Source organism: Mugil cephalus, chromosome 1, assembly GCF_022458985.1.
Source record: "Mugil cephalus isolate CIBA_MC_2020 chromosome 1, CIBA_Mcephalus_1.1, whole genome shotgun sequence".
Taxonomy (NCBI): domain Eukaryota; kingdom Metazoa; phylum Chordata; class Actinopteri; order Mugiliformes; family Mugilidae; genus Mugil; species Mugil cephalus.
The window spans coordinates 1,281,533-1,303,222 of NC_061770.1; the positions used below are offsets into that span (position 1 = coordinate 1,281,533).

A 21,690-nucleotide genomic window follows, 5' to 3' on the forward strand; every position below is an offset into this window, starting at 1 on the left:
GTGTAAAGATGCATCTAATTAACATCTTCATGTTTTGCCTCTCCTCTTGTGGGGATTGGTTGTTTTCCAACTCTGTAGACTTTAATGAAATATGCTGTGGAGTACTTAGATGTGTATGAAATGTGTTTTTTTTGTTTTTTTTGTTTTGTTTTTGTATTTCAGTTCCCAAGTATTGTATTTTATTTCAGTACTCAAGAGACATGTAAAAGCTGTAATATCTTTTAGGAGTGTTTGACATTTTTTCTTTTTTCTTATCTCTTGGACAAGTAAGTAAACCTAATGTACGCGTGAATGCACACGAGGCTTGTATAGTTTGTACCATATATGGGGCTCTTTATTAAGTAGGCTATGGTATATATACTTGGTTGTGTTCTATACAGTGCTTTATCCAATATTTTTAATTTCCTGACAAACAAACTTTGGCCCCATCACAGTTGGTCATCAGTGTGGTCTCACAGGAACCTAGCACCAGTTTGTTCTATGGTGTTTGATTATTAATTACCTCAGGCATGAACAGCCCTTTTTGTGGGTTCCTGTTTGTGTCCCACATGTGAAAAGGTTAGTTAGTGAAACAGATGATAGACTAAAATTTGATGGCCTCCTTTGACTTACAAAGTTGACACAAGAAAGTGCTAGCCAAAAACATTACCCTGGCCTCTGTGTTTGAAAACTACGATGTAGGATAAAGTGCAACTGAATTTTTGTTCATAGTTCCTGAACTTAGAAAGTTGTATCCACCTGCAGCTACTGTACAAGAACTACATTTATTCTGTTTCTCCTGCTGGCAAAATGTAAGTTTGGTTCCTCATGAGGCTCCTCGTCGCCTTAAGATAAAAGCCCTAGAGGTGGTACTTTGGTGGCCCAGGTATTATTAGAGCGACGTTTGCAAGGATGAGCCTAGCAAACTGATCAATCAGGTTGTTGTTTGGATTTTGGTGTGTTTTTGACAAGATGTTTGCCTAACCAGTCTAAACGATGCAGCCCATTGAATATTTTAGCAAGCAATCACAGTAGAATTTAGAGCATGCTCCTTCAGATGTTTAATGCTGACTCTATAACCCCTGAAAGGTAGCCTGTGGTGCTGAGAGGCTGATTGCTCTCCCCAGGGCTCAGTTAGTTCAGACTCAATCTGTCTGCCATTGCAGTACCACATATCAGTCCCTCTGTCATTCAGAACTACAACATGCTTTCGTTTAGCTGTCACTCAGTAAATGAATCCAGGCCCTTCTGGGTTATATGCATGTTACCTCAGAACTATTCATGCCCTGGGGCAAAGATGAGGCAAACATTGAATGATTAATGGGTGATGAGTGTAGGCCATCATTTGGATATGCATGGCAAAATGTGAATGCAAATATCACTCAAGAAAGAGTGGATGGAGAACTTGTTCACTGCTCTGAAGTAGTTTTAAGATGATGGATGGGTTTTATGCATTACTTTTAGGGGTACCAACTCAGTCAGCAGCTTGTTACTGCATCAGTTATTCAACTGTGGAACATTTTCGGTTCATAGCAAATCATCATTTGTTGTCCGTTGGTGACACTGAGCAAAAATTTCGGAGTTTTGTGCTTCTTTAAAATATGATTCTCAACTGAATCATAATCAGTTCAGAGGTCCCGGTAGTTAAAACCGTCACATAACCATCACGTTAAGGGAAACTTGTGTTCATGTCATCAAAAGGATGTCATTTGCTGTCATGAGCAACATGTAGCTCAACCACATAATTACTAACTACAGTTACGATAATAAACCAATTTGCTGATGTATTTAGACGCATGACCCATCTGCCATGATTGATTATGCCTTTTCTTTTTTGTGACCTCACATTGTTAACAAGTACATTCTGACCTCAGGTGATCCTACTCAGCTGTGGTGGCAGCTCCCCACAGACCACACGGGCATGTGACATTTTTAACAAAGGATATGCAAAAATTTGTGTACATCTCCTACTTTTTCATGCCTTTTGAGAGATTGCATTTTTAACAGTGTGGAACTGTATTCACGTCTAAACCTAAACATGCAAATTAAGTATATTGATTGGTCACTTTGCTAAGGATAGATGAGGAAGTTGTTTCATTTATTCTTGCCCTCTATCAGCACCCATAAAGTAATCCTGCTTCCACCCCCCAACAAATCTCAAAGGAGCAGTCTCTGTTTAGTTTTAAACTCTTTAGAGAGAATGTTCCACAGCTGGCGATCAATAGCCTCCCTGGCAGGTCGTAGAGGTGGCGACATCAATTACCACTTGGATCAAGTTGATAAAGTAGTGTCCTTTTGGAAATGGCAGTTAGCCTCCTTGTCATTGTGTACAGGAAATGAGGCTGGCTACATTAAAATAAGGGATCCTTGGACTGAGGTTACCTGATGTGCAACCAGAGCACATAGTTTTAAAGGCATATAGTAGCTGTCATCTGATTTATAGCTTCACCACCACTTCTGATATGCCTTGATATGAAGGGTTATTTCACATGAGTGTCTTTACACAGGAATCTAACGACAGGTGCATACTCTTTAGGCATTGATCCCTTCATTAGTCCTTTAATTAAAAAAAAAAAAAAATCAATCAGTAAAATAAGCATATTTAAAGGGACACCTACTCTCATCTCATCTCATCTTCTGTACCGCTTAATTCTCACTAGGGTCGCGGGGTTGCTGGAGCCTATCCCAGCTGGCATCGGGCAAGAGGCGTGGTACACCCTGGACATGTCACCAGCCTATTACAGGGCTAACACAGACACAAACAACCATTCGCACTCACATGCACACCTAGGGTCAGTTTAGAGTCACCAATCAGCCTAAGAGCATGTCTTTGGAGGACCAGCCGGTCTGCCGAAGGCCAGCCGGTTAGAAACAGAGAAGATAGAGAGAAAAGAAGAAGATGGAGAGAAAAGAGTTGATGGGAATTCTGACTGAATCGGTACATAACAGGTCCCCACACTGATAATGGTAATAAGCATATCTTTAGTAGGTACAATGTAAATACAAAACACTGTTATTTTTAATTTTTTATTATTTCTTCAACCCAGGATCAGTATAGATATTAGCATTCATAGAGCATTTTTAATGTGCTAGGTTTTATGAACTCAATCTCCAATAAAACATTAAGGTCTATCAAGGAATTAGTGAAGCAGCTGGCTTGTTATTTCCTGACTTTTAAGGTTTTATAACTCATTTCATAGACCCGAGAAGATAATTAGCTGAAATACCTGGTATGCACTGAAAACATGTTTCTATGATCAACTTCTACCTGCAACTTCCACACAACATTTTAATTTGAAAATGGAGTAATAGCTACTTAGCTGCTTTGCTTATTTTGCCATCACTGTTGATTCAGTCTGCCCACAGTACACCTGCACACAGCACCAATAATCAAACAATGGTTAAATTAGAAAGAAGGGGCTTAAGATGTTTTATAATCTTTCACTTTAAATGCCATTTATTTATTCATGAATATTTAGCTCTTTAGAGACATAACAAAGATGTAAAATCATATTTTCTGGGCCTTCAATTGCATCATTAATACAGCTAAAAGAAAAGAGATTGATTGATTGGTAAGGGAGAGGGATTCAGTTTAATAGGGAAGGTAACAGAGGACTAAGATTTTTGAGTCAACAGTTGTGCTTCAATGAATCGAAGACTTCTTGCCCATAGATTCATAGAACTAGTAGACATAGACAGTAATCTGTCGATTTAGTTCAGCTCTGTGAAGGCTATATTTTCTATCTGACCTTCTCTTCACAGCAGCGTAACTCCAGTTTGTTTTGTATTGTGTTTCAGTGCATTCCTGTGTTTCGTTTGCTTATATTGTTAATGTCACAGGGTATTTGTATATTTTGAAAGAGTTGACAATGGCAGGTATTACAGCCTTTAGTTTTTTCTGCTATCATGTCATGTGGGTAAAGAAACTGTGTGGTTGTAGGGAATTGCACAAAGGGAGCTGACAGCAAACATGACCCCTTTTAAAAAGCAGAATTGGGATTGATTCCTGATTCTTGTTGCTTAGCAACTGCAAAGCCTTGTTGAGGGAGAATATTGACCTCTTGTTGATAAAGTCCAATTACATTTTTTTCTTCTCTACTCTGTATATTCAGTGATTTTACAGTGTCATGTTCTGCTACCCTTGGGTGTACAGTGTATATTTCATTTAATATCGTAGAGAAATATTATGCTGGATCTTGCCTTCTGGTGCAGCCAGTGACTAAGAAGGTTTTATAATGAAATAAAACATCTCACATAACACGAACATGGTTAACAAGGGCACTCAGTGTGACTAGTGTTTGTTGTAAATGTAGCCAATTAATATGTTTTCAGTCGTCTAGCTTTCTTGCTTTTCTGAATGGCCTACAGACAAATTTCCATCATCATGAGAAATGTAATTCAGCCACAGAGCCAAACCATTACATATGTTCAAATGAAAATTGATTTCTAAATTACATTAACAGTACTTTCAGTACTTTCATTACGCAGCACTGTGGCTGTGTTCTTTAACTGCAAATTTTCAAGTGCTAATCGATTTGTCCTTAGTGCGTGCAAGGTTTGACACTAATCAGTTTAATTCAGAAGCAAAAATGTTGTTCATTAAAGACGACACAGACTATTAGATTGGGAAGTCAGCCCACTGCAAGATATTGCAAGGTCTTTGTTGAGTTTTAAGTTGCACAGTTGGTGTCATTGGTGTCTAATTATTTTCTTGGCGTTAGATGTATTTAAACTTTGAAGAAACATTTTACAAGATTTTACATTTAACTTCTCATCCTTTCTTTAGAGCATGTCTGCTCCATCATCGCCTCCATGCTGAGAAATCTCAAGTCCCAACAGAGAAGCAGACTTCTCAACAAGTTTACAGAGAATGACTGTGAGAAGGTGAGTTTTCTTCATCTTGGTCATGTTTATTCTTTTGTCCTTCATCTTCCAGTTATTTTTTTTTTTGAGTCTCCTCTCTGTGATTACCAGCAGATTGCTTCATCGGAAAACCTAAGCTGAAGTGTTTGTGTCCTCATCATAAATATGTTTTTGTTACTCAGTGTTTGCAGTATCTTGAATCAGAACTGCTCTGACAATTTCCTCTACATAATTTCTCAATCAGTTTCTAACTATGCCGTATAATAGTATTTGCATTTTTCTCTGTATTCATGTTGTGAGTTAGCAGTAGTAGTAGTAGTAAGTACACAGGATCCTTTATGAAGCAATCATGTTTTTGATGACGTTGCCAAGTCCCAGTTTATCAATTCTGATCTTTATGATTTTATTTTTTTCTGTTGTATGCAATCACTGTGTTTTCAGGGCTCCAACAATTAATCTCTTAGTCTTTCAGAATTCATCAGCATCTGTTTTTTTTCTGCTGTATTTTTCAAGCAAAGTTGCCAGATATCTTAAGGTTCCAACTTGTCTAATATTAAGATTTGTTGCTTGTCGTATTTATAGTTAAAACGATGTTTAATTATTTATTTTTGGGTCTGATCAGACCCAGATTAAAAAAAACAACAAAAAACAGAATTTAAGAATGTTGTATTTTTCAGCTGAGTTGCCAATCATCACATTGCTGCCCTGATGGAGCAGTTTGCAAAGACAATGTGTTGTTGATTTCACACAAAAATAATTTTGTTTCCATTACATGTTTTAATTAATACAAACATGTATCGGTACAACATGATACTATTCAATAGTACAAAATTGGCCTCCAAATTAAAACCACAGTTGACTCAGCAACTCTCAGTTAATTAAATTTTTTTAAGAGATTTGGTGCCTGACTGTTAAAAAAGAATAATCGTAGCCCTTTTGTTGTCAACTCAGCAGTGCTCAGATGACATGTATGACTACATAGCTGTTACTCTTGATTTGAATGTAACTTTGCAGGATCTTTGATCTAGCGGGAATACAATATAGAAATTTGTGCTGTCAAATGATTAAAATTTTTAATCAGATTAATCACAGAGTTGCTGTGAGTTAGTTTCAATGAATCACAATTAAATATCTCGTCTCGTCTTCATCCGCCTATCGGGATTGCGGGGAGGGAGATCCAGACGGTCCTCTCCCCGGCCACTTCCAGGAATCTCCAGGCGCTCCCAGGCCAGACAGGAGATATAATCCCTCCATCATGTCCTGGGGCGAACCCGAGGCTTCCTACCAGTGGGACCTGCCCGGAACCCCTCTAAAGGGAGGCGTCTGGGAGGCATCCTCATCAGATGCCTGAACCACCTCAACTGACTCCTCTCGACGTGGAGAAGCAGCGGTTCTACTCTGAGGAGTATGAACAGAACCGGTGACAAAGGGCAGCCCTGGCGGAGTTCAACCCAAACTGGGAACAAGTCCGACTTACAGCCGGCTACACGGACTGAACTCGCACTTCTTTGGTACAGGAACTGAATGGCCCATAGCATACTACCGGAGCACCCCCCACAGGACCCCCCACAGGATGCCCCTGGGGACACAGTCGTAGGCCTTCTCCAAATTCACAAAAAACTGCTCACACCGGTTGAGCAAACTCCCATTTCCCCTCCAGCACCCCAGTGAGGGTAAAGAGCGGGTCCATGGTTCCACGGCCGGGACGAAAACCACATTGTTCCTCCTTGATCTGAGGTTCAACTATCGACCGGACCCTCTTTTCCAGCACCCTGGCATAAACTTTCCCGGGAAGGCTGAGGAGTGTTATGCCCCTATAGTTGGACACACCCTCTGGTCCCCTTTTTTAAAGATGGGAATCACCACCCCAGTCTGCCACTCCAGACATACTGCCCCTGATGTCCATGCAATGTTGCAGAGGTGTGTCAACCAAGACAGCCCTACAACATCCAGAGCCTTGAGGATCTCATCCTCTCCTGGGGCTCCACCGCCAGGTAGTTGGTTCACCCCCAGGACCTCCGGCTCTGTTTCCCCTAAGAAATACATGTTGGTAGGATTCAGGAGCTCCTCAAAGTTTTCCTTCCACCACTGGACAACAGCTCCAGGTGATATCAGCAGCTCCCTGCCCCCACCAAAAACGGTGTGGGCAAGTTGCCGTCTTCCGCTCCTGAGGCACTGGATGGTTTGCCAGAACTTCTTTGGACCCGACCGATAGTCTTATTCCATACCCTCACCGAACTCCTCCCACGCCTGAGTTTTTGCCTCAGTGACTGCCCTGGCCGCAGACCGCTTAGCGCCATCTGGTACCAGTCAGCTGCTTCTGGAGAGACCCACAGACAGCTACTTGGACAAACTGCCCGGAATGCTTTTGCCAGAGATGCTCAGAATCATTTTGCACTGCAGATGGGTTAAATGCATTAAAATTTTTAACCAGATTAATCATGATAATGGATTAATCTGCGTTAATGCCTTAATTTTGACAGCCCTAATAGAAATAATTGGTCATAATGATTTCTGAATGGAGCAACTCCCCTGCTAAAATTTTTGTTTTATTTCATGAGGGGTTGGATTCTAACTGACTTTGTACTCGCCTGGTCCTCTTAACCCGTTTAATCCCACTGGTAACAGTAGTTGCTGCACTTTTTGGAAGCTCTTGAAGTGTTAGTTTGACTTTGGGTAGCTAATTAAAGTTTTAAAATGAAAGAATACGGTATCTCCTATAACTTATATCGATATCATGTAACTAGTGTTAATGGTCACATCACTAGGCCTCTTTACTTATGGCATGCACTTATTTTGCAGGGGAAAATTTTAGGATTAAACCTGAGTTACTCTGCAGGCACCCAAAAATATGTCCCATTAGATGACATTTGACTGAATCAGTCATGTTCTTATCAAGTCTTGTTCTATCTTTACTGAAAGCTGGTTAAATACATTCAGGTCACAAAGTCACTCTGTACCTGTTTATGTTGTCTGTTATATGCTACAAAGTAACTACAATATCAAATGTGACAACTGAACTGTGATTTTATTTTCCACCCATAACTCCTGCATGTTTGATAATAGTGCAAAAAAATCTCTTACTCACTGTGTTGCTTTTGGCCGTTTTAGACTGTCATGCAAATCATCTCTCGATGTCTTTCTCACTTTCATTTCCATCAGCTACTTTCTGCACTTAGATGTTCCTTTTAAGGTTTAAATCTAATGTCTTCAGCCATATGTTAATATGATAAATTAATATCTAAAATCATTACTTTTCTTCTCCTTGCTCACCACCTCATAAGTTCTTCCTGCATTGAACAAGCTTAGGGCCAAAATAATAGATAAATAGTTAATGTCATATTTGCATATAAGGAAGAGACAAAGCATATGTATTAATAAATCATTGTTGCCAAATAATTTCGGTTGTTGTGTGTTCTGCCCAAAGTATTTTCAGATTTGTTTCCATATTTTTCCCTTGGACTCCCATAATCGTTCCATTTCTGTTTTGCACTCATATTTCTCTTCATATTTCTCCTATTTTCACTATTCTTTCTGGTATGCTTCCTCCCTCACTTTCTTTCTCATTGCCTCTGTTTCTTTGACTCTCCAGGTTGATAGACTGATGGAGTTGCATTTTAAGTACCTGGAGGCTGTTCAACAGGCTGACAAGAGGATCGAAGGAGAGAAACATGTAAGCATCTCTCTTTTTTTCTTTTCTCCCACCCTCCCCTTCCATCCTCCTCTTCTTACCGTCACTGTATACATTGGCTTTACCTCATGCAGCTTGTAGCATTGATGGATTCACACAAAAACTTAATGTCATCTGTTTTGCTTTGTTGACCTTGAATGAAAAGCTATCAAGGCAATGTCATTTTTAGAAGTAGCTGATGTTATACAGCTGATTTTTAAGTTTCTGGGACAAGCATACACTTCTTGTGAAGTGAGAGCCCTGAACATACCATGCCTCAAGAATTAAGAGACAAATTGTGACTAAATAGAAAATTAAAGGTCCATGTATTTCACGTCCTGTCTGCAGACGGCAACTAACTCTGAACTTCATGTGACTGTACACATGACTGCTTTTTCTGTATGTTTCCTTTACATACAGTACATTCTTATCTAAATAATGCACTCAGCTGCATAAAATACCTTCTTTGATGTTCCTCTCATCCAGTGCTCCTCTTGCCAATTGCTAAATGCTTCATAAATATCCACTAGTGTGCCTAACTAGCACTATGTTCAAAACTGAAAGGGGATGATTTGCAATTTATCACACCAACAAAATGATGATTGCTCACTGTTTTTGGATTGACCAAATTTGAGACATAATTCTAATATTAGTCTGAATAGCACAAAGCCAGCTCAACTTACTTGGTATTTTTCACTGTGCAGCTCTCATTATTGTATATGAAGCAATATGGTATCACATCAGGCATTTGAGCTCAACAGACGGTACCAATCTTGGATTTTCATTCAAATATGAAAGCTTTTCCTGGATTCAGCTTTTTTAATGTTTTATACAACATTTTCATGTTGTTTCCCTTCGCCTTCTCACTATGTATACATACATTGCTTTTCTATGTATAGAAAATGTATAGCTCTTTTTGGGAGATAAGATGTGAGGTTCCAGCCGATGCCATCTTCCCTCTTCACATTCACAATCCTGTTTATAACAATATGACAGTTTGCAGGGGGCTGGAACTTTTAGTAGTTGGGATCTAATGTGTCAGGCCCCTATTGAGCTGTCTCTCTCTCTGTGTATGTCAGTGCGTTGGGTTGAGCAATAGACAGTCCAATGGAGGCATACAGATAGAGGATAAGTGACCAGGTAGGTGATAATTGCTTGAACAGAAAGTGAAAGAAAGAGTATGCTGTTCTCAGAAAGGTAGGAAAATGAGAAAAAAGCCAGAGATATACTGTAAACATCAGAATAGGAACAAAAAAAACCCCCAAAAAATGGAATCTGAATGAACGACAAGGGGGACAAAAGTGTCATCCAGTGCTCCTCTTGCCAATTGCTAAATGCTTCATAAATATCCACTAGTGTGCCTAACTAGCACTATGTTCAAAACTGAAAGGGGATGATTTGCAATTTATCACACCAACAAAATGATGATTGCTCACTGTTTTTGGATTGACCAAATTTGAGACATAATTCTAATATTAGTCTGAATAGCACAAAGCCAGCTCAACTTACTTGGTATTTTTCACTGTGCAGCTCTCATTATTGTATATGAAGCAATATGGTATCACATCAGGCATTTGAGCTCAACAGACGGTACCAATCTTGGATTTTCATTCAAATATGAAAGCTTTTCCTGGATTCAGCTTTTTTAATGTTTTATACAACATTTTCATGTTGTTTCCCTTCGCCTTCTCACTATGTATACATACATTGCTTTTCTATGTATAGAAAATGTATAGCTCTTTTTGGGAGATAAGATGTGAGGTTCCAGCCGATGCCATCTTCCCTCTTCACATTCACAATCCTGTTTATAACAATATGACAGTTTGCAGGGGGCTGGAACTTTTAGTAGTTGGGATCTAATGTGTCAGGCCCCTATTGAGCTGTCTCTCTCTCTGTGTATGTCAGTGCGTTGGGTTGAGCAATAGACAGTCCAATGGAGGCATACAGATAGAGGATAAGTGACCAGGTAGGTGATAATTGCTTGAACAGAAAGTGAAAGAAAGAGTATGCTGTTCTCAGAAAGGTAGGAAAATGAGAAAAAAGCCAGAGATATACTGTAAACATCAGAATAGGAACAAAAAAAAACCCCAAAAAATGGAATCTGAATGAACGACAAGGGGGACAAAAGTGTGGATGTGGACAGATAAGTGTGAGATTCCCATCACAAGATGACAGAAGATTAATTTCTCAGACAGACATCGTGGTGGGATTGCCAAGAAAAGGCCAGACAGTTTGACATTTTCTCTCCCCCAGTCTCTTTTTCTCCTCTTCCTTCTCCCTGTCTCACTGTGTCACTCTCCCCTCTCTTCCTCTGGGATGGTGAAAGCTTGGCTTTGTGATAACCTGGTGATAAGCAAACTTGTCGGTGTATGCAGCTATCTTTGAAGCCTCATGGCTAGCCTCCCCCAGTTCTGAGCCACACTGTGAGCCAGGCACACATGAAGCAAGACGTGATAACTTACCTATTTGTGGCCTAGCAACAATGTTCTATTCACTGTGTACCAAACAAAGAACATTCGAAAGAAGTCATAATATCTTATTAACCTCTTACTGTTCCATGCAAAAGAACACTGTAAGGGACTCTAGTACAATGAAAAGTGACATAAACATGAAAGATGTTATCAGTACATTAGAGTGACCTGAGCCTAAAGAGGACTGGTAATCTCAACACAGGCAATCACAGGCTTTATACTTGATCTTTTTCACATATGCAATAGTAACACATGTGATGAGGCTTTAATGCTTAAAACCAAATATAGTTTGAAAAAGGATAAAAAAAGAAAAATATTAAAAACAAAAATGGCTGATGGTTATAATACATGTTATACAGTTCATTTACTGATAAAATGGTTGTCAGGATAATAACTAAACAATAACTAAAATAATGATATGTGCCTAAACTTCTTTCAGAATAACAGCGGTGTTTGGTTAAATTAATCATTTCATGGGCTCTCTTATGCTACACTTTAACTTGTTTTTGTTACGTTAATTTCAGTGATTTTTTTTCACTCTGCAAAGTTATTGTATATTCCGTTTACTAGCTAGTTTGGTCTCTGTAATTTACATTTTTAGTCAATACAGCAGTGAACTACTTAAAGCATTCAGGTGAATGGGCACTGAAACCTATCCCAGCTGTCAGTGGCCAGTCCATCACAGTGCTAACCCAGAGAGACAAACAACCATTCACACTCACACCTAAGGCCAATCTAAAATCACCATTTAGTTTAATGGGCACGTCTTTTGTAATGGGAGGAAGCCAAACTGCAGACTCCACACAGAAAGTCCCCAGTCAATCGATTCGAACCCAAAAACCTTCTTGCTGTGAGGCATCAGGGCACAACACAAATGTGGTGCCATTATGCAGACATGACCAAAATAACTACATTTTAAAAGTGAGCGTTATTGTAGGAGTGAGGGCATTTTATGTAAGACAATATTTTCCGGATTTACATCCTGATGTGAACCTAGTCACAATCATGAAGAAGCAGAATTTGCCTGTTGCTTTGCATTGTCTTGATTTTTTTACTTTAGTTTTACGGAATGGTTGTGAATCATTCTTAGCTGTTAGAATGACAGTGCTGTTGCACATTAGTTATTTGGTTACCGTGCCTTGTGTAGCCCGGTGGTTTGGGCAAAGGGCTGTTTTTTCATTCCTGCTGGAACAGGTCTGATACTGACAACACCCAGATAATATTTAAAGTCTTTGTGAATCAAAGCTTCCACCAAATGCCACATTACGTTAAATAAGGTGATAAAGACGGCGACCCAGTTCTGTCCAGCGCCTCAACTGAATCGTCTGCCGTCAGCAGCAGCAGTGTTTTATCTCCCTCTGCCGAGCCTTTTGGTTTCCCCTAGTTAAGCCTGTTTTTAAGGGGCGGTAAGCAAAATGTTTTTCCTCTGTAACATATTATCCACAGATTTCTCAGGAGGATAGCAAAAAAAAAAAGCTGCTCTTGCTATTTCTCTGCAGCCCAGCGCCTTTAATAAGCTGCTTATTTCCCTCCCTCGTTGGTATCAGTCCTCTCTTCCTATCCTTCTTATTCCTCTTTTAAAGCTACTTTTCTCATACTGCTGTATTTCAAACTTTTGACTTCCTCCTTCGCCCCTATTTTGCTTCCTTTACACTCTGTCACTTTTCTTCAATGTTCCCTTCTCATCTTTCCTGTCCTTGGTTCCCTAATTTTTCCAGTCATTATTTACCGTGGCCTCTTGTTTTTGTTTAATATTCCCTGTCTCCTTTACTTTCATGTGATCTGCTCATTTCCAGATCTTCCTGTAGTCTTTTTTATGCATATTGTCATTCTCCCCTCATCCTCTGTTTCTGTTGGTGTCACACCTTTTCCTTGTCCTTACTATCCTTCTTTCATCTAATTCTTTTCCTTGCTTTCTCCATCTCCTTTCCTTCTGAACCTTCCCTCTGCTCTCAGATTGTTAACAGCTCTTTGGGATTGATGAAGCTCAGCAAAACATGGCTAGGGTTGACCTCAATACTCTAAAATGCCTGAGTGCACTTTCTTAGCACCAAAGAACCCAGTTGGTTACTGTGTATGTTTGAGAGAGATTGTGTGCTTCCTTTACTGGACAGAAGCAAAAGTATACAGCAGAAATGTGCTACTTTAACTTTGCTGACAGTAGATATTTTCAAAGAAAGCATGTTAAGTTGGAATTGGTTTTGCACCTGAATGTGATACATTTAGTTTTCCTGAATGTCTTCAGAGAATAAATGCTCTTGCTCAGTATCCCTCCCTGTCTGCTTCCTGACTAAAAGTTTAGAATAGTTTAGAACTGAAATTGTGTTGGTTTCACATCTTGTTTATCTTCTCCTCATCATTGCTCTTTCTTCTGTTTTTTTTTTTTTAACCTTATCCATTGACCTTCCTTGAAATTCAACATTCATCCTAGATTTGAATTAGGTTTTTGAGAAGTGTCGTGCTAAAAACTGTCTGCAGTGCAACTAACTCATTCATGTTTGGATTAGTGTATTTCAGTTTAAGAGGTATTAACTTGTAGGTCCATCTCATTTGGATGTTTTTAAAGAAGCAGTAGAAAATTGCGCGACCAGGTAATGTGAATTTCTCATTGAGATGCATATCTGTCTGCCTGTCTGTCTGACAGTCTGGTGCTCCAGTGCAAGCAGGAAGTGTGACGTTGTTGAACACAGTGTAAGTTTGAATAGTGGATAATATGGTCAAGTGCTGGACACAAAAAGTCTATGGTTCAAATCCCATATTCTTCTTAAGCTTGGCTTATAGTTGCACGCCACTTATACATCATAGCTAGTAGATACACATCTACCTACCTTGTAGCTACCTGATACACATCTCTCCAGAAATTTAACTACGCATAGTGGCAATGCAGATTACAAGCACTGTGAATGGTCCAAAAGCAGTTCTTTGTTCATGACTTCAGGGAGTCAAAGATCAAGTTTTGCCCTCCACGTCTCACAGTGTGATGCTAGTGTTTTTGCTCCTCTTCAAGGTGAGGGAAGGTGCAGCACAGTTCTTACCAAGTTCATAAGTAACTTGTAAATACCAGGAACTTTTATTACTCAATGATTGTAGCCAAATCAGTAAAAGCCCTAAAAAGCCCTAAAATTTGTGGACCTATGCTGAAAAGTTATTGAAATTGTGCAGACGACTTCACAGTGCAACCTCCAAAGGAAGCTGTCAAAGATCAACTATAAGAAGCTGCTTCAGACTCAACACAACCCACAGAATAAACGTGGTACCTTGTCCCGTCTTATAACACTGCAGTTTTTCTTTGCCCCACTTTGTGAACAAACTCTAATTGATTTGGATCCTAAGGCACTGGGCTGTTCTGTCTCTCTTTCTCTTATCATATCTTGAAATCGGCACGTTGTCTCGCCAAGTTGCCATTTTTTTTCTCGGGGGGAATATGTTATTATCAACCTCTGTATCTGTGTTTCATAATGAGGCTATCTAACAGCTCTTTTTGGTGTTTATTTAAGCCTCATAAAGAGCATTACAGTCTCCATACACACACACTTGCACACACGCAGTCTTTATACAAAGTGCTGACAAGGAAACCACTTAAATTCTGCATCTAAGCATCCCAGCGGAAAAGAAAGTACAGGAATAACAAACAGACGCACACACTCATATAAAAGCTGATACACATTCATTAAGAAACTCACCAAAAAGAGGCCCTTGGTCAAAGACACGCACACACACAATACACAGACATTATCATTCCTACATGGTTTTCAGTATGCACAATGCACATACTACTAATCATACACATCTTGTCATGCACACATGAGCTCAGTGCAACTGAGTTACAGTAAAGGGACTGAGACTGAAAATCACTGCTTATTACTTTGTCTGTACTGTAGCCAGGCTACTGGCCTCCTCTGAGGTTGCAGTAATTGACTTGTCCAATCCTTCCTTTCAACACGTTTTTCTTTCTCCGCTTCCTCTGTCGACTGTTTGCTAGAGGGACTGAGCTGACACACACACACACACACACACACACACACACACACACACACACACACACACGCACGCACACACACAAAGATATTGGCCACAATGTCAAAATTCACAAGTGGACAAAACTCCCAATGATGTAATGAACACGTCACATTGCCCGCATTGGCTCTGGTTTTAATATCCCAAATGTCTGCTTCCACTGCTCAGAATAATGAATATTTAATGCATATGTCATTGTTCAAACACTTCCACTCACTGCCCAGATTTAAAGGTCTGGCTTTTTTCTCCTTTCCTTTACATTGAGGTTTTTCAAAGGGAGCAGTAGTTGACTTGATGATATGTTTCAAATAAGTTCGCCATGACAAGTCTTGTATTTATAGAGCAGCCAAATGGAAGGTCTTATTTCACATGTCAAAGGCTTTAAGAAGGAAATGTTCCATATAGGCAGTATGCACAAAGGCAATTCTCCCTGACTACCTAACACATACGTTTTTTCTGGAACGTAGGTCAGTACAGAAAGATAGATTGGTGGTTAGAGACCGATGAGTCATAGATGAAGGTAGTGGATAGGGAAAAGGCACCCTGGAGTCTAGGCACTGGTGGTGGTGGTGGAGTAGACAGGCAGGTGGAGACCTGTGTAGAGAAGCCTTAGACAACCAGGATGAGGTGGAAATGGGGACCTTAAAGACAGCGGGGCAGAAATAAAAGGAATAAATGTAAAGAACAAGGACTTGAAGACCAACTGGCTTGGATAACCCAGGCAAAGAGACAAGACAAGGACAAAAGGTGGGATGTAAATAAGGAAATAATAAGGAGAGAAGCAGCAGAAATCGTAAAACTTAATTTATCCCCACTATGGGATGAAAAAGGGATAATCTTATCTTAGCAATGGAATAGAGACAGAACATGTGGATATACCTTCCTTATCGAATTTTACCTAATCTTCATGAACTGAACAATACAATTCTTGTTGTACACACACTTTAACAACAGTGTTGTTAAATTATTCATGACACTACAGTGATTATGTGAAGTTCAAGTGGTAAAAATATTTTCAGAGTCAGATGCTTTTTTTCAACTCTGCAGGGATCTGTTAAGCAGATTCTGAGTGCATTGCCGGCATCTGAAAGCTGGATGCTTTGTTTCAGAACTAAAACTAGACATTCTTTTAGGAAATGCAATTTCTATTCCAGATCTTACCACCTAGCAGTCGTTTTGATGACCCATCAGATAAAGCTAACACGGTTTGAGTCTTTCTCTGTCAATCACACCGGATCAGTCATCATCATAGCTGTCTGCCCTTCTGCTTTCAGCCCTCCTGCAGCATAAAGGAAAACTATGTGCTTGTGCTTTTTTACACTTTGTGAGCCTTGTCGGGAACATTTTATTTTCTTGAAATACACTAATCAGACATAATATTATCACTGCGGTAACTTTTATACACTGTCCCTGGCACCACATGGTGATATGGTGTTTAAGTTTACCCAGGTTTGTGATAGATATGTCACCTTATAGTGACTCAAGTTCAATATCACATTAGTTTTGATTATTGGTTATTTTCCACTAAAATTTCAGTATGTGTGTATGTATAATTTTATCCCATCATACCTCCTATTACTAGCTATTTTACAATCATTTCACACTTTACTGAAGTACTCCCTTCAGTGGACACCACACAAAATCTCCATAATTACATCTTCATCCAACTAATCCACATCTTGCCGAAATGCTTGTTTTTACCTCATCTCAAAATTAATTAATTTACTTTCTGATTGCTTGCACACAGCCCAGTAAATTTACTCCCATCATAGACATAAGTCACAGTCTTTCATATTTAGAATAGATTCCCACCTCTCTGCAGCTGGTGGCTAGAAACTGCCTCCAGCTGTGCTTTGCTGTTTCCATTATCATAAATGATGATGCCATGAAAAAGACTACCTTGCAGTGTGAAACAATGAGAGAAAATGCAAACATGGTGTATGCGCATGCTATGTTTCCAGTCCCTCTGGCTCACATGTATGTATTGTGTTCTATCTATTTGTCATTTTGGCCCACATGCTGTGTCTTTGCTGAAGTCAGGAGATTAAAACCAACCAGCGTTGCTGTAAGCTACTGTATCTCTTCTAAATAATGAGATGATTTGCCCTAGAAACTGAGATTTTTTTTCCTACAGGAAGGAAAGGAAACGGTTTACATCTGACTTTGTGCATCTTTAATGAGCACTACTTGACAGCAACAAGGCCAAGCTTTTTTTTCTTATTCTTTTTTGTTTAATAATGCGGTAATTCTCCTCTTTTTGCAGTCATATGGAATTCCATTCCAGTGTCTAGCTCAGAGGACACTGTAGAGACAACTGTCCTACATTTGAAGTCTTTATTTAGCACTTTTAATTATCAGGTTTTTTTTTTAACAGTTTGTAGACAATCTACAGTTTTTATTTTACACTTTGTTCTGAAGATGTAGCTTTGTCTTATAGATACCTTGTTTAATGTCCCAGTGTTGTGGCATGGACTTCTAATGTTTTTTTCCACAATAATCTTGTACTGTAATCTTCAGAAGCTGGCCTTTGGCGGAGGTATATTAATGAGCTGAACTTCACAAGTATAATCGGGTTTTACAGTAGTGATTGATCTTTAAGGTCAAGGCCTTTGGAAAATTTAAATTTTTTCCAGGATTAAATCATTGAGATGTAAATGCCGTGCGTGATACTCTTTAGCTCAGTGCTTAAATCTACTTGTTTTCATTAGGAACTGTTTGCAAAGTAGATTTACTGCGTGTTAGGTAGGCCTCAACCTCCATTGCTGAAAAAATGAAAACAAAAATGCAGTTGCTCAAATGGCCACATTAGGCTATTCCAAGAGCATGTCAATAAACATTAGGGGTTTGCACAACTTCAGATTTGTTAAGGTGGGCTATTATGTGGTGAAAGTCGAGTCGACACCGACTAGACACTAATGACATCACTAATGTAGACACTGTAGACTTGAATACATATTGTAACATCTCACGCAAAGGAAGTTACGGAAGTTTTTCTGTCACTCTGGCACTTCTAAAATGCAGCTCTCACTCGGCAATCTCTCAGATTTACCATAATTACCATCTCTACCAAAAGTGGACATAAACACATGAGCTTATCATACTAATCTGCTTATGCACTACATACTGTGCACTGAATATATGTATCGTCATTTAATAGTACTTCACACTGTGTTATAAGATGGATAACCTACTGTCAGGTTAAAAAAATGTGGCGTTTTTAATTAATCTTTATTGAAGTATTTCTACACGCTTGAAAACCCTCCTCAGCTGTCTTTTTGAGGCTTCCATGTTGTTACTGTCACATGATCAGTTGACATAATGCCTAAAGCGTCATGTGAAGTTGACTAGTTGGTTTCACCACAAATCTGTCGCGCAACCCCTAAAACATATATTCTTCCATGTTACAATGTACAGCTTTAGAGCATATCCTGCTTCAGCTCCATTCATGCTCCACCTTTTACCCATTTTTGAATGAACTGGCATTTAGTTGGAGTCTAGCATAACTAAGATGGTGATGGCCAGAGACACTACACTGAGCTTCCAACACCCTAATGATTGTCGACTAAAGGCTGTAGAATTACATGTCAGTGTTTCTACACACTAGACTAGAGTGAAGTGAACATTCTTTTGGGAAATGTCATGTTTGATATGTGCCAGAAATCCACAAAATACTTGTATGAATATGTTAATGAGAGACAGTTGAGATACTCAAAGAAAGGGTTTGTAACTTTGATAAGACCGGTCCTATCTAAAAATGTTTAGTATATTAGTATTATTAAAAAACTGTTTAGGAGCCTACTAGTCCAGTGGCTTACATTTCAGAGTCCCCTCTCTCCCTCAGGTTTGCTTCTTAATCTCTAATGATGATTAATGTGTGCTGTGTGCTTATTGGCAGCACCGTGTTATTGGCATACGGACAGGGCTGTTAAGATGGATAACTATGCAAGCGTGTGTATGTATGTGTGAGCTCACGAGCACCAGCCGCAGAGCCCCTCGCCCCATTTTAGTTGCTTAGCTGTGAAATCAATTGATTTGTGTATCTGGTCAATGGGAAAAAATGGATTTGAGGAAAAGTCTGAAAAACACCTAAATTAAACTTGGTCTCTGATTTTCTGTTTGCTGACTTGCATGACAAGAATAATAGAAACCTCTAAACAAGCAGCAAATTGGGATTTATTCACCCCTTCATGCTTACAAATATGTTTAATGAATGTGTTTTATTTTCCGTGTCTGCAGGAGATGGTTCGTCGGGGGGAGATCCTGGATGACAGCATGGAGGATGAGTTCTACCTTCGTCGCCTGGACGCCGGGCTATTTGTCCTTCAGTTGATCTGCTACATAATGGTGGAGATCAGCAACTCGGGGATCTCACAGGTGCACACACGCACACAGACACACTCACACACAGACTTGCCAAATAAGGTCCCTCTTTGATTAATTATAGTAAAGACATCTGATCAGACCAGCTATAAAAGCAGACAGGATTCAGATGTTTTTATGGGAAATGCAACCAAGTGGCTCATTCACTTCACCATTAATCTGGCGTTAAATGAAACCAGACAATGGCAGTACTGCTGTTGTTGTTTTAACAACTCACAAGACTTTTTATTTTAAATAGCTGCAACCTAACTTGGCTCAACTTACTCTTTGTTGGGAGAAAAAAATAATAGTGGGGCTCTTTACATGTCTTTATAGCTAGGTACTGTTTGATATTCACCATTCCTCACAATTATTATGAGTGATATGGATGCCCTGAAACTGAAATGTATTTATATGTATTTATTTATATGTGTTCCATAAAACAAGAAACACACTAATAAAAACAAAGTACAGTAGCCACGAACAATATGAAGAAGTTATCCATTAAAATGAATGGCGTGTACTGCAGTTATTGTGCAAATTTTACAATTTTCAAAAGCCGTCTTTTGACACATTTCTGAAAACAACATAAAACAACGTGCTATCTATTGCTGTGGCGCAAGACCACAGCATTCGTGTTGTTGTCGATCTGTGGAGTCACAGATCACTGTGACTCCACTTCACATTCACCTCTATTTTGGTCTCACATTCCAGGATTGAAAGGCTGATAAAATAAAAGTTGTCGCAAATTCCAATAATGGCATTTATTTTCAGCGGCTTGTTCATGATTCTTTTTTTTCTCTCCATGTAGCTTCAGCAGAGGGTTCATCAAATTCTCAACCTAAGAGGGGGCTCTGTCAAAGTAGTGCGCCACATCATGAGAGGTGAGTAACAAAGAGGTCATCAGTCCATCACTCATTCTCTGCAGAAATCTGCTCTTATTGCGGCACCTCTTCTACATGTTCACATCAATAGATGATACCCTCCCTAATAACCTAATGCACATTACATATAGGAAGGGAAATGAATTAATACTTTTTCTTGTCAAATAAAAATAGTTACATTAAGTATAGATTTATAAATAAAGACATGAGGATAACACAGGTAGGTTTCTTTCTCATTTAAGAAATGGTATCTTCAATTCTAAAAAAAAAAAAAAAAAAATACCGTAGTGCTTTGCGCTATCAAACACTAACCCATAAATATTTCGCTGCAGATGCTCCAAAAAGATTGATTGAAAGAACAATGGTTGCCCTCTAGTTATGGTTTAACGAACCAAAGTGCTGTTGTGAGTAAACTACAGGTTGATCGCGTTCTTGACCAGAAACACAAATCTCTTACCTGTGATTACAAGAAGATAGAATAGAAAACCCGTGTGTCTTTTGGAAAGGCAAAAGCCGTCCTGCTCTAACAGACCTACAATGTTTCAGATTATTTTTTGAGCAAAGCATTTTATTGACTCATTAAGTAAAATCCTGTTTCCCAGGAGCTTTTCTCCCTGGCATGGAAGCAACATTTCAAGGGGAGATGTTGGAATAACCGCTGCTCTTTGGCTGTGGTTATTGTTTGGTCACAGGGCCATGCTGTTGGTCTGCCAAATGTATTATGTTGGAGTACGATGAAGTACTATGAATAATGTATCACCTCCTTATTCTCTCCTTTGCTTATTCATATTAATGTATTGGTGCAATAGAACCCCAAACTTGTGTCTAATAGGAGCCCAGGGTATTAATTATAAAATACAGGTGGAGAAATAAAGATATAGAAGCTAAGGATAAGCACAGTGTCCAGCATGTAATATCTCAAGGCAGAAGTGTTTTTTTGTTTTGTTTTGTTCATATTGCACAGAAAGTAAAAGCATGAATTCAAGCATGCGTAGTCCTCTGTAATTTGATCACACTTTCATTTGTAGAGGAACAGAGATCATCTGTCATACGTCACCTGCTGCCCTTGTCCAGTGATTCCCTGTCCTGCCATATTTGTTTTCTATTTGCTTTTCAAAGACCTAGCAGGTGTGTTATTTTCTTCCTGGTGTGACATCCATCCTTTCCTGTATCATTGTCAGATAAAGCTAGAGGACAAGGCTCTGTTCACACACCCTCTGGCTCTCCGTGGCATGTAGCACAGTAGATAGAGCCATCCGTCACACATGGCAGTGCCAGCAAGCGTGGCAGTCCTCCAGGCCTGTTTTTATGTGTGTGCGTGTTTGTGTTTGTGCAGGAATCTGTTTCCAGAATGTTGCCGTGTGTCGCTTCTGTTTTTATCTGCATATTTGCATTGTCGTGTACCTTGCGCTTGTTTGTGCTTTTGCTTACTAACATGATTTTTTTG

At 39.3% G+C, this 21,690-nt stretch overlaps 1 protein-coding gene across 1 annotated transcript in view; it reads left to right on the plus strand.

The window, feature by feature from the left end:
* The window catches only part of ctnnbl1 (catenin, beta like 1), a 49,918-nt gene that overhangs the window by 22,955 nt on the left and 5,273 nt on the right, over positions 1–21,690 (plus strand). The window contains exons 12-15 of the mRNA XM_047608207.1: positions 4,766–4,863; positions 8,435–8,515; positions 19,237–19,374; positions 20,171–20,243. Of these exons, the coding sequence (XP_047464163.1) occupies positions 4,766–4,863; positions 8,435–8,515; positions 19,237–19,374; positions 20,171–20,243 (390 nt within the window). The remainder of the gene's footprint in view (positions 1–4,765; positions 4,864–8,434; positions 8,516–19,236; positions 19,375–20,170; positions 20,244–21,690) is intronic.